Source organism: Uloborus diversus, chromosome 9 (assembly GCF_026930045.1).
Source record: "Uloborus diversus isolate 005 chromosome 9, Udiv.v.3.1, whole genome shotgun sequence".
Taxonomy (NCBI): Eukaryota; Metazoa; Arthropoda; class Arachnida; order Araneae; family Uloboridae; genus Uloborus; species Uloborus diversus.
The window spans coordinates 6,368,193-6,383,531 of record NC_072739.1 but is presented as its reverse complement, the minus strand read 5'-3'; the positions used below and the strand labels follow the sequence as shown (position 1 = coordinate 6,383,531).

At 32.5% G+C, this 15,339-nt stretch overlaps 1 protein-coding gene across 1 annotated transcript in view; it reads right to left on the bottom strand.

Moving 5' to 3' along the window:
• Positions 1-15,339, bottom strand: part of LOC129229729 (HAUS augmin-like complex subunit 3) — a 43,257-nt gene that overhangs the window by 10,945 nt on the left and 16,973 nt on the right. The window contains exons 7-8 of the mRNA XM_054864096.1: positions 5,198-5,332; positions 303-483 (exon numbers count right to left, since the gene is read on the bottom strand). Coding sequence (XP_054720071.1) covers positions 303-483; positions 5,198-5,332 — 316 coding nt within the window. The remainder of the gene's footprint in view (positions 1-302; positions 484-5,197; positions 5,333-15,339) is intronic.

The window sequence follows — 15,339 nt, the reverse complement described above, 5'->3', positions numbered from 1 at the left end:
TCAACAACAATTCAACATTTTTGAGTTGGTGATGAGTAGATGTTCAAATATACTTATGGGGTTGCAGTTATAAGACATGACATAAAAAATTGTGAAAAACGTCAATTAAGTGCACAAAAAATGAATGAACAAATAAATAACTAAAATAAAAATATAAAAAAGCATAAAGAATATAATTTTTAAATTCTTTCTTTATAACTTCTAAGTATTCTATGATGACGAATTTATTTTCCACATAACATCATGAAAACATTATATTTATGAGTCTCTTAAACAAAATTTTAAATTCTATTGAAACTTACCAAAGAAATTTTTTCTTTTTGATGTCGAAACTGCAATAATGTCTCTTCAGATCTCTCCAGAGCACTCTCAAAGCAGCAGGCATTGACACGATCCGAAGTAGCCTCCGATAAATAAGAGTACAACTCTTTTTCTTTTTGTTGGTGTTTTTTATTAAGCTCTGTTGCTTCTTCCAATTGTTTCCTGTTTTTGATTTAAAAAAAAAAAATCTACATCATCTAAATTATAGCAATAAGTACAGTTGGCACTGCAGCAAAAAATTTAAGCCATCATTGTACTAGCATTGTGTATCATATCAAAAGGACCAAGACATGGACCAACATCTATTACCAGTTTCACTAAAATAGCATAAATTTTTGATATGATGCCAAGACACTGAAATAAACAAAAACATCCGAACTTATGATTAGAAAACTCTGTTATAAATGACAATCAGTGTGCAATAAAATATAATCTAGTATTGCCATTATAATTGGAAAACAATGTCATTAAGAATGTCATTACAAAGCAATGAAAAAGGAAGTTGTGAATATGTAAATTTTATCAAAATCTGTGTTGAGAACAATCAATTCACAAAAGGACAGGAATTTTAAATTGTACCCTCCCCCTCCCCATTCCATAGTTCAAAACTATTCTCATAACCAAGACTACTACTTTATTTGAAAGTTTTTAATACTGGATACCACACACACACACACACAAAAAAAAAAAAAGAAAAAAGCAGAATTTGGAAACAAGTTACATTCACCTAAATTTTCTTGTAAAAACTGTCTGTTAAATATTTATAACTTGATTTTTTATACAAAAACTTACTTCATAAGGACACTGACATGTGATTAATATTATAAATAACTTGCTTGCAAGTGCTTTTAATGTGCATTTTGGAGCACAAAAGAAAAAAAAAAACAAATTTTGCAGCAGTGAAAAAGACAGTTTGGAGCAACAAACTAAGTTTCAGATAATAAGGTAAAATACATTTTATAGATACAGTGAAACCTGTGTAAGTTGACCACTCGCGGTGCAGTACTTTGGCGGTCAACTTAGACAGGTGGTCAACTTATAAAGGGCGGTAATGTTTTTTTTTTTTTTTGTCATTTCTTGCACCATGTATTCATTTTTTGAGGAATTCACCCTTACTCTTTCTGTTCAGCTCCACTTTCATTTTTTAACATTATTGAAAGTAAAACAATAATTAAAAATACTATTCTAATACTTTTGTTATTTTCAACTGGTTTTTAACTAAATTAGACACTGTAGTTTTAGAAATTCCATATATGCCAGCTATTTTTCTCTGGCTTTCTCCATTTTCAATTACTTTTAATATTTCATACTTTTTATTAATCTCAAGTTCAACTAACTTTCTTTTTGAAGCCTTTTTATGTATAGCACAAAGAGTAACAAGCTCGACTCTCCCAGTTCATAAAGGCAAAATTAAAATATCCTATCTCTTAATCCCTTGCACCAGAAACATGTAACTTTACTCATTCCTCATTAGCAGGCCCAGATCTGCGTACCCGCAGTGAGAGGAGCCCGCGTCCTTAATGGGGCTAACGGCCCTAGAAATTGATGAAAAAATAGAAAAAAAAAACCCCAGGGTTCATACTCTATTTGGATGAAAAAATTTCATGACTTTTTCATGACTTCATGAAAATTTTCATGACCTTGTTACACGAAGAGAATAGTACTATTTAATATCAAACTTGCGACTTTTTTTTTTGGAAATGAGCATTAGCAAAACTTCTATGTGAATGCCACTGCCTGATTGAAAAAATATCAGTGTACACCTAAAAAACTGAATAATTCTTACCTGTTTTCATCATATAAGTTTAAGTTAAAACTACAGTGAATGATGCTTAAATGTTTATGACTATTTTTTTTTAAACAGGCAGAATGATAATGATTGGGGAAAAGGTTAAATGAATCATTACTAAGTTTCAATAAATTTGCTTCAAAAGTTGTCTTTTAATATCAACTTGACAATTTTTTGGTTCTTTAAAACAAAGCCACATTCTTTAGTAAATTCATGTTTCTAAACCAGATATTTATTTTTAAAAAATAAAAACATTTCATAGTAAATAAATCTTTTGATTTAAATATACTTGTTTACTTATTTGTACATTTTCAAATGCATATATAAATTAATAAGTTCAGAAATTCCAGAACATGTTTGAATAATGACAGTGAATGTACCAGTGGGTCGCATGGATTAGTTTTGCGGGCCGTATATTGGGCACTACTGTTTTTGAGCATTAAAATTCCCTGATTTCTGTGTTCTATCACCTGACTAAAGATTGTCCAAAACCTTCAACAAATTGAGATAAACTCTGATAAATTTTAAAATAAAGATTTAGGAGTGATGGAAACGAACTTGGATGCAATGTTTTTTGAGATTGTTCAATTTTTCAGTTTAAATAGCTTTCATGGTGCAATACTAAATCACTCAAGATTTCTAATGCTTTTTTTAGCTACTGTTACTTTTTTCCCAGAACATTTTTCCATGACTGAAAATAAATTTCCACGACTTAGACTGAAAATTTCAATTTTCCATGACTTTTCCAGGTCTGAAATTTGCTTTTTTTCCCCATGACTTTCCAGGATTTCCATGACCCGTACGAACACTGAACCCCTAGCACTAAGGCTTATTCGCTTTTCAAATAGACACTGCTCGCCACTAGGGAGAGGCCCTACATATTTTGTTGCAGTAGGACCAAAATGTATAGATCCGGAACTGCTCTTTTTAGCAGAATTCCTGTGTTGCCACAACATATTGCAACTGAAAGAAAGGACTTAGAACTTTTCTACTGACAACTATTTTCATTGAACAGAGTACAAAAAGCTGTCTCAAATAGAACAACAAATGAAAAACAAGTTAGGAGAATAAAGAGCAGCATAAGCTTTATGCTGCTGGGTTAAGTTCGTAAAATGCTATAGTATGTCATCAAAGCTTTTTTCTTTGAAAGCTATCCAAAAAAAAGATATTATTATTATTATTATAAATAAATAAATAATAAAATAAAATAATATTCTGAAGAAAGTTTTAAAAAATAAACCAAGTGGTCAACTTACAAAGGGTTTTTTACAATACTCCAGACCAAATTTGGCGTACATTAGTGGTCAAGATAGAGAGGTGGTCAAGTTACAGAGGTTTTCCTTCATTATATGAGATAGGGCTAATTCCATTCCTAACAGAAGCGGTCAACATAGACAGGTGGTCAACTTACAAGGATGGTCAACTTTACAGGTTTTACTGTATAAGAATTTCACGTTTTTGAACACACACATTTTGTACAACATTTACAAATTTATAGGATAAAATATTAATTGTAGAACAATTTTCATGCATAATTTAACACATGTGCAGATATCAACTGTCACAAAATTATGTAAAAACATTACACTGACATGAAGATTTGAAACATACATTGCTTAACTGATAATTGTTTATTATTTCAAAGTAAACAGAACTGAAACTTCATTAATAATGGATGAATTTAAATCAGGACCACAATACCAATTTGTGGGTTTCTGTGCTATGTTAGATATGATAATGGAACCCTATTGCCCCCCCCCCCCCAATTACTAATGTTTCCACCATACAGTTAGCACAATATTTAGGTAAAAAATACTGAATTCAGGGTTCCTACACTTTTGCATGTAAATAATCCAATTTTTTTTAAAGAAAATTTAAGGACCACAACTCGACATATTTTAGGCAGGGAAACTCGCACGATTTTAGGCAAACTGAGAATTTAATTTAAACCAAATATTTTCCCTATTAACTTCAAATGCACAGTCATCTTCCCAATTACTCTACTTCAGAGTGGCAAACAACTGAGAAAAATCATGAAATTTCCTGATAATGACAAAGCTGTGGAAAATTTCTGGCACCTGAGAAATATCAAAATATATCAGATCATTTTAAAGATTTTCTTTACTCATAAAACTAAACAAAAAATGCAATAGATTTGAATTTCGCTGTAATTATTTAAGACTTTCCAACTAAAATTTAAGTTCACTCATTTTTAGATGTAGAAGTGAACATTTTGTAGGAAAAAGGAAGGTCCAAAAAGCAATGTTGAAGTCCTTAGAGTATTATTTAAGCATACACACAATAGCATATTTTAAAATAAAACTAAAAACAATCCCTTTAAAATACATATTTTAAGTAGAAAAAAACAACTGCATTTTTTACAAGGGAGCAAGAATTTTGCTGTGAGCAGGTGAAGAGCAGTAACTGCAAATTATTATTATTATTATTATTATTATTTGCATTTTGGTTATTTATTGTTGTTAGCTTTATTGTACAAGCTTGCCTATTACGTTTCTGCCGAAAAAAGAATGTGGGGAAAAAAAAGCCTAATTCCTACATTTTCCTATTTTTACTATTAAATCCAAAACGCGTTTCTTCAAGTAGTCAAAAATTCATTTTTGCAGATACTGCCGTTTACCTCCTCATGGCAGTATTCTACAAGAGAGGTGGTTAATGTAACATTTTGAAACATATTTCAGTACAAAAATTTAGTTGATTCTGCTCTATATACTTAATTTAAATATCACTTGCGTCTTTTTTCGTATACAAACTAATTGGGACTTATCAATTTAAGACATCAAAACATATTAATTTGTTCAACTCTTTAAATTTAAGTTGAATGCCTTTTATGAACATGTTTCTTCAGAATTTGAGCATCAGTTTTGAAAGTTAGTTATTTTCTCATAAAATTATCATCAAATTTGTTTAAAGTGTTTTCGAACCAACGTGGCACTTGTCTGCGTATAGTATGAAAACATGTAAAATATTTCAACTGAAAAGAAAAAAAAAAGAGGGGGAGGGGGAAGTTACATGGCATACAAAGCCTATTTCAATGCTATGTTAACATTAAATATAATGTATACATACCTTACATTTGAAGCGCTTTTGAAACAATTAAAATAATTTTCATCTTTTTCAAACTTGTCAAAGAAATTCAGAGCTGCTTGTGACTTTTCAAGGCTGGCCATCACTCTTATTTTCTCTAATTCTGATCCTTGTAATCTAAAACAACAGTAATACGGGAATTCTATTATTAGAAAATTGTAATCCCTTTTAAAGGCCTGCTTGCTTGATAAAATAAAGCTTTTCCTTCTTCAAGGTTACTTTAACTTTTTTTACATTATAATAGAGAAGAGTAGACTCTTTTGAGACACAATACATGTCTTTGTTCGAAAATCAATTCTTAATTATAAAAAATATAGGTGGCAAATTGCTCCTCCCCACCAATCTGAGAACAGGGAAATCAAATAAATACAAATACAAATGTGACGACCAGCAGCAGGCTCTGGGCCCAGCTAGGCTGGTCCTAGTCAATTAATTAGTACTCAATGAAGATCAATGGCCCTCTTAAAGCTATCCACCCCCTTGCTCATTACCGCCTCTTCCGGTAAGCTGTTCCAAGTGCCCACGACCCTGCTAAAGTAGTAGTTTTTCCTGATTTCCAAGTTAGCCTGAGATTTAAATAGCTTAAAACAATGACCCCTCGTCCTGCTTTCCCCGCAAAAATTTAATCCATCTACATCTTTCATTTTGATAAATTTAAATAACTGAATCATGTCCCCTCTGACTCTCCTTTGCTCCAGGCTATACATGTTAAGCCTATTAAGTCTGGTATCATAATCTAAATCTGAGAGTCCCCTTACTAATTTAGTTACCCTTCTTTGAACCCTTTCCAATACAAAAATATCTTTCTTCAGATAAGGCGACCAAAACTGAACAGCATACTCCAAATGAGGTCTTACTAAACTCCTATATAAAGGCAGAAGAACTTTCTTAGATTTGTTTCAAATAGATCTATTGATGAACCCAAGCATTTTGTTGGCTTTGTTACTAGCAATACTGCACTGTTGACTAAACTTGAAGTCCTGATTTATAAAGACACCCAGATCCATAACATTTTCTGCCTGATTTATGACTGAACCCTGTAAACGATATCTCATACGCTTATTTCCATGACCTAAGTGTAGCACTTGACATTTCCCTACATTAACTGCCATACCCCATTTATCCGCCCACTTAGTAATAAGATCTAAATCCTCTTGAAGCTGTTTTACTTGTTCTTCATTTTCGACAATCCCCATCACTTTTACATCATCAGCAAAACAATTCATGCTTCCAGAAGTATTATCATTGATAAAGATAATAAACAAAAGAGGCCTTAAAACTGATCCCTTGAGGAACCCCACTTAAAATATCACTCCATTTAGAACGATTTCCTCTCACAACTACGCTTTGCTTCCTACCAGTGAGCCAATTTCTAACCCAAAGTAAAGTTTTTCCTCCTATTCCTATGTCAGCTAGACAGGCACTCCAGGCATACCAGGCACTCGGACATGTGATCATCTTTGTTACTTTCAAGCAGATACTTATAGTTCAAAAAATAACTGCAGGCATGCTCAGCTAGGGGGGAGGGGTCATGCGCGAACTGCACCATTGAAATTTTTAGAGGAGAATATTTTGAGGGGCATTTTTCTCATTTTTAGGGGGCTCTTGCTTTTGGGGGGTTTTTGCCATATTTAAGGGGGGGTGTGCCCTTGATCTTAGGAGGGTGGGCACCAGGTTTGGCAAAAACCCGTTTTTTTTTTTAAAAAGCCCATGGACCCAGGGTTTTTGGGATTTTTAAAATAAAACCCCAAAAAACCCAACTAAAGCTGGGTTTTTTTAAAAAATAAGGGTTTTTTTTTTTGTCTTTTTTTAGGGAAAATGTGGGGGTACTAGTAGCATATTGTAGCGTAAGTATATGGACAAAGCGCGAAAATTGTCTCTGAATAAAAAAAGCTGGAAAATTAGTTAAAATTCAGCGCTCTTTGAAGAAAAGTATAAAAGTCAACAAAACCCAAGAATGGCGAAATTGCAGGTTTTTTAGTTTTTATTATTACCAACAGTTAAGTCAAAGTTACTTCTCAACTGATAAAATCTATTGTTCATTTTTAGTTACTTTTTTTTTTTTTTGGATTTTACTTTATTGTATTTCATTTTGTTATGCAAAACTACTGTAGAACCTCAAGTAGTTTAAATCCCTTTTTACTAAATTCCAGCTTAATCAAGACATTTCTTTGAATTTTATGTTGCCTGTTTTTCCATTTCAGTGTATAGAGTAAGATAATGAATGATGTTTTTTGTAAGATAATGAAAATGCTGTACATCCTGTTCTGTTTTCTGTCGACCGTTTGAAGAACCTGTTATTTTCTAAAAAATGTACCTTGTGTTTATTCGAGATTTGTGGTGTGTTGGTTTGCAGAAAATAATTCACATGAAAGCCTTTTAGCTAGAGTAGTTTCCTCTGTACAATCTACAAAAGTTGAGAAAATCAGACATGACAGGACTTAGTCAAGATAATTTGAGTAATTTATTGACCAGTTAAAGAAAAAAGTTAAATACATTTATTTAAAATCTTTGAAGTATTTTTTTAATGCCGTTATGAGTTAAGAAAAACTATTAAAGTTCAAAATTCATTTTTTTACGTCCATTGTCTGTGGTAAGAACAAATAAAAACGAAGTTTAAACTGAGAAAGTATTTAAATAAATTAATTTTTTAAAAAACTCTCAGAAAATTTTAAAAAACTCAAAAGTGGGCTAAATAATGGGTTTTTTTTTAAAATGGGTTTTTCAAAAAAAAAAAACCCATTGGGTCCAACCCAATTGGGTCCAATCCGGCCAACCTTAGTCTGGAACTAAACAAGCCTACTTTCCTGTTTATTAACAAGCCAATGTCTCCCTTGATTGTTTTAGGCTCTAATGCACTTTTATCCAAATGTATTTTTTAAAGGGTTAAAGCAGCTTTATGAAACAAAATATGACTTATGAGAAAATAAAACAAATACCTAAATATGAAAAATAACTTTTAATGACATTTTACATTATGAAAAAAGTACAGTGATTCCTCAAAGAAACGTCCCAGCGTTTACATATTTTAAAATAAATTTTCGGAAGTGCAACTTCGCTACCAATGTGGTGCTTATGATCAAATTTTTTTTTTGTATCGCCCCGATTTTAGCCCAACTATTTTAGCTAAACATTAAAGAAATAGAGAATGACACACAATTATATAATGTATAATATTAATTAAAAACTTTTTTCGGTGTAGCTGATTGCCAGTAAACTTGAGCTCCTTTTGAAGAAAAGAATATGGGAAGTAAAAATTAATAACCTGTATGTTATTGAAGATAGTTCCAAATGAAAGTAACGTGTAATCAATATTGTATTTCCAAACCCAGAATAGTTTTTACACACAAATATGAACATTAAATTTTAGACTGTAAGTATGCTTATAAAATTTCATTTTCTTTTTTTCTTTGTAAATAGTTTATTCATAAAAGAAAAGAAAAAAAGAAAATGAAAGAAAGAGAAAAAAAGAAAGAAAGAAAAACCACGGTAAAAGGTTCCCAATTTTTTTTCTAAGGATCCGAAATCAATTTAAAAGCAGGTTTCTGAATTTTTATTAATTGATTTTGCTAAAAGTAGGGGGATTGACCCCTACCTGGGTTACACAGTTCATTTTTTTTTCTTTGAATATGCTTTTTCAATGTGTATCTGCTACCCTGATATACTATAGTTGATTTAATCATCATTTTTAATCACAGCATTTCTGAGCATTTAAATTATTTTCGACACACTTTTTAGGACTGCAGCACTTCTACCAAAAATTACTACCTGCATTTAAACACAAATCCTTAGCTTGAAGTTAAAATCTACGCAGTCTTGATTTTTGTGAAAATGTTTTTAAAGAAACTATCAATGAGTCAAAACTAAGTTAGGATTACTTACTCACTTTCATTCTCTACCCAGACCATCAGGGGCGTGCACAAGGGAAGCGAGAAGGGACATTCATTGGCCCGAGGGGAACCCGAGAATTTTTAAAATGAGGGGTGAAATATATGTAGGGACAAAGGAGTGAACAATATGGAGGGGGGGGGGCATAAAAGTCATATGTGATGGGTCCCAAAAGTTCTGTGCAAGCTCCTGCACATGATATCATAATTTATTTTTTCAAATACTTTATTTCTATTTCACTTTTAATCAAACAGTTGTCAAACACTTTTCTGATAATTAAACATGTGAACTATTTTTAATACATCTGTATATTTATATTTCTACTTTCTAAAAATCTATCAAACAGGAATCTTAACAAAATATTCATGTTTCTCTTTGTGTGGGCTAAATGCAATGACACAAAGTGGGGGAAATAGATATAGTCTTTGTCATGCCTTCAAAAACTATTCAATGCAATAAATTCAGCTTTTCACTCAGTTAAACGAATTTCGTGTTTTCCTTCAAATAATATATCGTTTTCGACACATCAAGAGCTTATATGTAACAATCTTGTTACGAAAGGAAGTAAATTATTTTCCAAAAGTGTTGGCAACCTTAATTTGCATTAGGTTTTTCATTCGTTCATTCCTTCTTGCAACGAGATCGCGTCAGCAGAATATGCAAATTGCCGGTAGCATTTAAGCTCCCAGCACTTTGCTTCATTCTCTTCCCTTTTCAATTTGCAACCCAAGTCAGACTTGGTTGTTTCTTTCGGCAGCTCAGTCGAGTCTGTCCGTTTTTGCCGATAGTTTCGGCTTACTGCTTTTGACATGAATATCATAGCTCAGTATGTTTAACGTTTCATACTTTGACTTAGAATGTTAGATTCTGAAGTCATTTGAAGTATTATGAGCTACTTAATATTGTAAAGAGCGTATTCTCAATATTTCCTTTAACATGTCATTGTATATATCATAGCCATAATAAACAAGTTACTTTTTAACTTTGGCTCTTCATGAAGTTGCACAAGATAAATATGCTTTTTCAAGAAGTATCATACGTCCTGGTTGAGCTTCCACTTAAAGTTAATAAGCTGAGCACTTTTAAAAGCTCACAGTTTAACAAATCGGTTATGGGCCGTTTGCCCAACCTGACGAGATGGTATGCGTAAATTCTTAATTTTTTTTCAACATCGAACGTGATACAGAAGTCTATCAGACGGCGGGCCAGATAATTTTTTTCTCAACATGGAAATCTCGAAATTAAATAGGGAAAATTATTCCACATGGCTAAACGATATGAAAGCCTTGTTAATGAGCAAAAATTGCTGGAGATTAGTTACCGAAGTTGAAAAAGAGCCAGGTAAAGATTCACCGCAAACTTCAGACTTTTGTAAACGCAGAGACAAAGCATATAGTTTAATCTATTTGCACATATCTGATGAATACAAGAATTTGATAAATCAGATTGATGATCCTTCTCAAGCATGGAAGAAATTAGAACTGCATTTCCGACCAGACTCTCGTGCACGAATTATTGATTTGACAGACCAGTTTTTCAATTGTCACATTGAGTTAGGTGAAGAGGTTGATATCTATGCAAGTCGACTAAAAACTCTTATCAAACAGTTAGAGGATTTGGGAAAACCCATCCCGTCATATTATCAGTCTTTCCAGTTGATTCGTTACTTGCCTGCAGAATTTGGGCAGATTGTACAGTCAATTTACAGATGGAAAGAAGATGAATTTACGTTTGATAAAATTTTGACTGAATTACTTGCTGAAGAATCTCGTTTAAAATTAGTGCAAAAGGACTCTGAGTCATCGGCTATAGCTTTTCAAACTTCCATTAAAGCGGGACAGAAAAACAAAATAAAATGTAGTTTTTGCGGGAAATGCGGCCATACGAAAGCGAAATGCTTCAAAAGAAAGAAGCAAGAATCGAATTTTGTTTGCAGTGTCAACTCCACAGAAGAAGTATCCAATGACTGGTACGTGGACTGTGCGTCGACCCATCATTGTTGCAATGACCTAAGACTCTTTGTGCATTATATTCCAAATAATGCATCCAGCCTTACAACAGCAATTAAAGGGCCAAGCTGTCCGGTTGAAGGAACTGGTAGAATTGTGCTACTTTTGGACTCTAAAGGTAATAAAGACAAATTAGTTTTAAATAATGTTCTTTATTCTCCAAACTTACGGAGAAATCTTTTGTCTGGTTCACAATTAGATAAAAATGGTTATTCATTTGTATGTAAAAATGGAGTTTTAAATGTAAAATCTAAAGATCAAAGTAGAATTATAATATCTGCAAAATGTAAAGACGGGCTTTATTCTTTCTTGCCCAAATACCCTAGAAGCGTAAATGCAAAAACTAAAAATAATAAAATCTATAAATGTAAAAATGTAAAGGAACTCAACAGTTTTAAAGAACGCGAAACTGATGATTTATCGGCGAAGCCGAAAAATCAGATTCTTTTTTCTGAAAATGATGTAAAAGTAGAGTCTAAGTCCGGAAATTCTAATTCTAGTCAGAACTCCAACTCCGGCGATTTAAAATCTAAATCTAATAGTGTTTTTTCTAGTAGAAAATTTGACAACAATTTAAATGTATGGCACAAACGTTTTTGTCACATTAATTTTAAATATATTGTTAATACTAGTAAAAATAATGCTGTAAATGGTTTAGGTGATTTTAAGAAAACTGAATTAAATTGTGAATCCTGTAAAATAGCTAAATCTAGACGTGTCTCTTTCAAACCGTTGAATAAGATCAGATCAGAAAAACCCCTACAACTAGTACATATGGATCTTTGTGGAAAACTTCCACATGTCGCAATTGGGGGATTTAAATATTTTCTGTCTATAACTGATGATTATTCTCGTAAAGTCACTGTTTTTCCGCTAAAGGAAAAGAGTCAGGCACTAGAATGTTTTAAAAAGTATCAAAAAAGGGCTGAAAGGTTTTTGAATACGAAAATTGTAAATGTCCGAACTGATAATGGACTAGAATTCTGCAGTGCCGAATTTGAGACCTATTTAGATGAACAGGGTATAAGACCAGAACGTACAAATACGTATACTCCAATGCAAAACGGGGTAAGCGAGAGATTCAATTACACAGCTCTAGACGCTGTAAAGGCAATTTTACATTCCAGTAAACTAGGAAATCAGTTCTGGGCTGAGGCATTACTATGTTTCACGTATGTGTGGAATCGTGTTTGCCATGAAGGTCAAACTTTAACACCTTTTGAACTTTATTCTGGGCGAAAACCTTCGGTCAGGCATTTGAAAATTTTCGGTAATCCTGTTTTTCTTGGAACCCCCAAAAATTTAAGAAGGAAACTAGATATGCGGGCCAAAAAGGGTATTTTCGTCGGGTATGCTTTAAAAACAAGGGGATATAGAATTTGGCTTCCTACAGAACGGAAAATTGTGGAATCGATTAATGTTAGATTTGAAGCAGAATCTAAGTGCAGTGGAGCCTCACTGGACCCAACTAAGTTTCTGGATTCGTCAGATTCCGACAATGATTCTGATCGGGAAAGTTTAAGTGAGGGGGAAAATGATGTTGTACCAGTGTCCGTACTGGAACACGATGAACAAAGTACAAGTCAAACCCTAATTCCTGATAAAATTGTTTGGATTCGGAAAGCTGTTCCCCGTCCTGACAAATCACGAACCGATATCTATTATTCAATTGAAGGTGCAAACGCAAGACTGCGGTCTTATAATGATGTTGAAGCGTTTTGCAGATCTCACAAAATAGAATATTTGAAAGAAAATTTTGATTTCAGCGGGAAAAATAAATTTTCAGGGAAAGTAAATTTTACAGACATGAGTAATTCAGAAACATGACTAGACGTTCGTATACCAAAATCTTTCAATGATGCTTTAAAAACACCAGAGGCAGACCAATGGTACAATTCAATGTCAGATGAAATTCATACCATGCAAACCCGGAACGTTTGGAGTCTTGTGCCTAAACCGGCTGATTCCAAAGTAATTGGCAATCGTTGGGTTTTCACTGTGAAAAGAAACGATAAAAATGAAATTGTTCGTTTCAGAAGTCGCCTGGTAATTCAAGGTCATAGATAATTAAAAGGTATTCACTATGACCAGGTATTTAGTCCAGTCATTGAATTCTCATTGGTACGATTATTTTTTTCTATCTTTGTGTGTAAACTGAATTGGATTCATCATCAATTTGATATAAAATGTGCTTATTTATATGCTCCGCTAAAGGAAAACATATACATGTCACAACCCCAGGGATTTCAAGATCCTGAGAAAATTGGTTATGTTTGTAAATTAAATCGTGCAATTTATGGACTTCATCAATCGGGTCGTGAATGGTTTTTGGAAATACATAATGTTCTTATTGGTTTAAATTTTAAGAAATTATCATGGGCAAATTGTGTTTATGTTTTTGAATCAAGTGTAATTTTAATACTTTATGTTGATGATATAGTAGTATTTTGTAAAAATAACAAATGTCTGAATGATGTTATTATTAGTCTGAAATCTAAATTTGATATCAAAGTACTCGGAAAAACGCAAAAACTTTTAGGCGTTGAATTTGAGGAAATAGACAATGCATTATTTATTCATCAACAAAGCTATATCAACAAAGTATGCAAAACATATCAAAAATACAATTTTCCAATTGTTTCTTTGCCGATTGGTGTAGGAACTGTACTTTCCAAAGATCAATGTCCGAATTCTAAAGAAGAAACTGAAATGATGTCTAAATTGCCTTACCGTAACATTTTAGGTTGCATTTCCTTCATTGCAAGTAGAACGCGACCAGATTTAAGTTACGCTGTAAACATATTATCTCAATTTCAATCTAACCCAGGTTTGAATCACTGGAATATTCTACTGAAACTTCTTGGCTATCTAAATTACACAAAATCTCTGAAATTATGTTTGTCTAACGTTTCAAATTTAAAAGTTGAATGTTATAGTGATGCAAGTTTTGCAGCAAGTCGCGATGATAGAATTTCGATTGGCGGAATGATTTTATTCATTGATCAATCTCCTATCATTTGGAAAACTTTTAAACAGAAATGTGTTAGCTTATCAACAATGGAATCAGAATATGTGTCACTAACTGAAGCTGCAAAGGAATTAATTTGGATTGTACGCATAATAAATGAACTTGTAAAGTTTGAATTTATTCAGATCAAACCACAGTTTAACTTACTTTGCGACAATCAAGCAGCAATTAATTTTTCAAATTCGCCAATAGAAAACAGTAGAACAAAACATATAGACATCAGACTTCATTTTTTAAGAAATTTAATATTAGAAAATTTGTTTGATTTAAATTATGTGAATACAAAACAAAATTTCGCAGATATTTTTACAAAACCTTTGAACAAAATTAAATTAAACTTTTTCATAAGAAATTTTTTAAAATGAAAAAAAAAAAATTTCGAAGTCCAATTACATTTCCATGTGTACTTTGGCAAATTTTTTTGTAAAAATGTTCATATTATGTTATTGACTGTTGTCATTTGTTTTCATGTATCTGTAAATTCTGGAGCGTTTAAACGCAACAGCACGAGTAGGACTTTTGATGTTGTCATTCCCGATATAATATTGATGTCCTCTGGATCCTTCAAAGTTCGCTGGAGCCGATGCGGGTCAACAGATCAACTCATCAACTTGTTTGATTTTTTTGAAAAAAAAAGAAAAAGTGCTGTTCTAAGGACTTTAATTTTTGCAGGGCCAGAATTTCAAGTCAAGATGCTGAAATGAAATATTTCAATTTAAATTGTTATTTTTATTGCATTTATGTTCTGATGCGATCTTGATTGCAAGAGGCGGGCCATTGTTACGAAAGGAAGTAAATTATTTTCCAAAAGTGTTGGCAACCTTAATTTGCATTAGGTTTTTCATTCGTTCATTCCTTCTTGCAACGAGATCGCGTCAGCAGAATATGCAAATTGCCGGTAGCATTTAAGCTCCCAGCACTTTGCTTCATTCTCTTCCCTTTTCAATTTGCAACCCAAGTCAGACTTGGTTGTTTCTTTCGGCAGCTCAGTCGAGTCTGTCCGTTTTTGCCGATAGTTTCGGCTTACTGCTTTTGACATGAATATCATAGCTCAGTATGTTTAACGTTTCATACTTTGACTTAGAATGTTAGATTCTGAAGTCATTTGAAGTATTATGAGCTACTTAATATTGTAAAGAGCGTATTCTCAATATTTCCTTTAACATGTCATTGTATATATCATAGCCATAATAAACAAG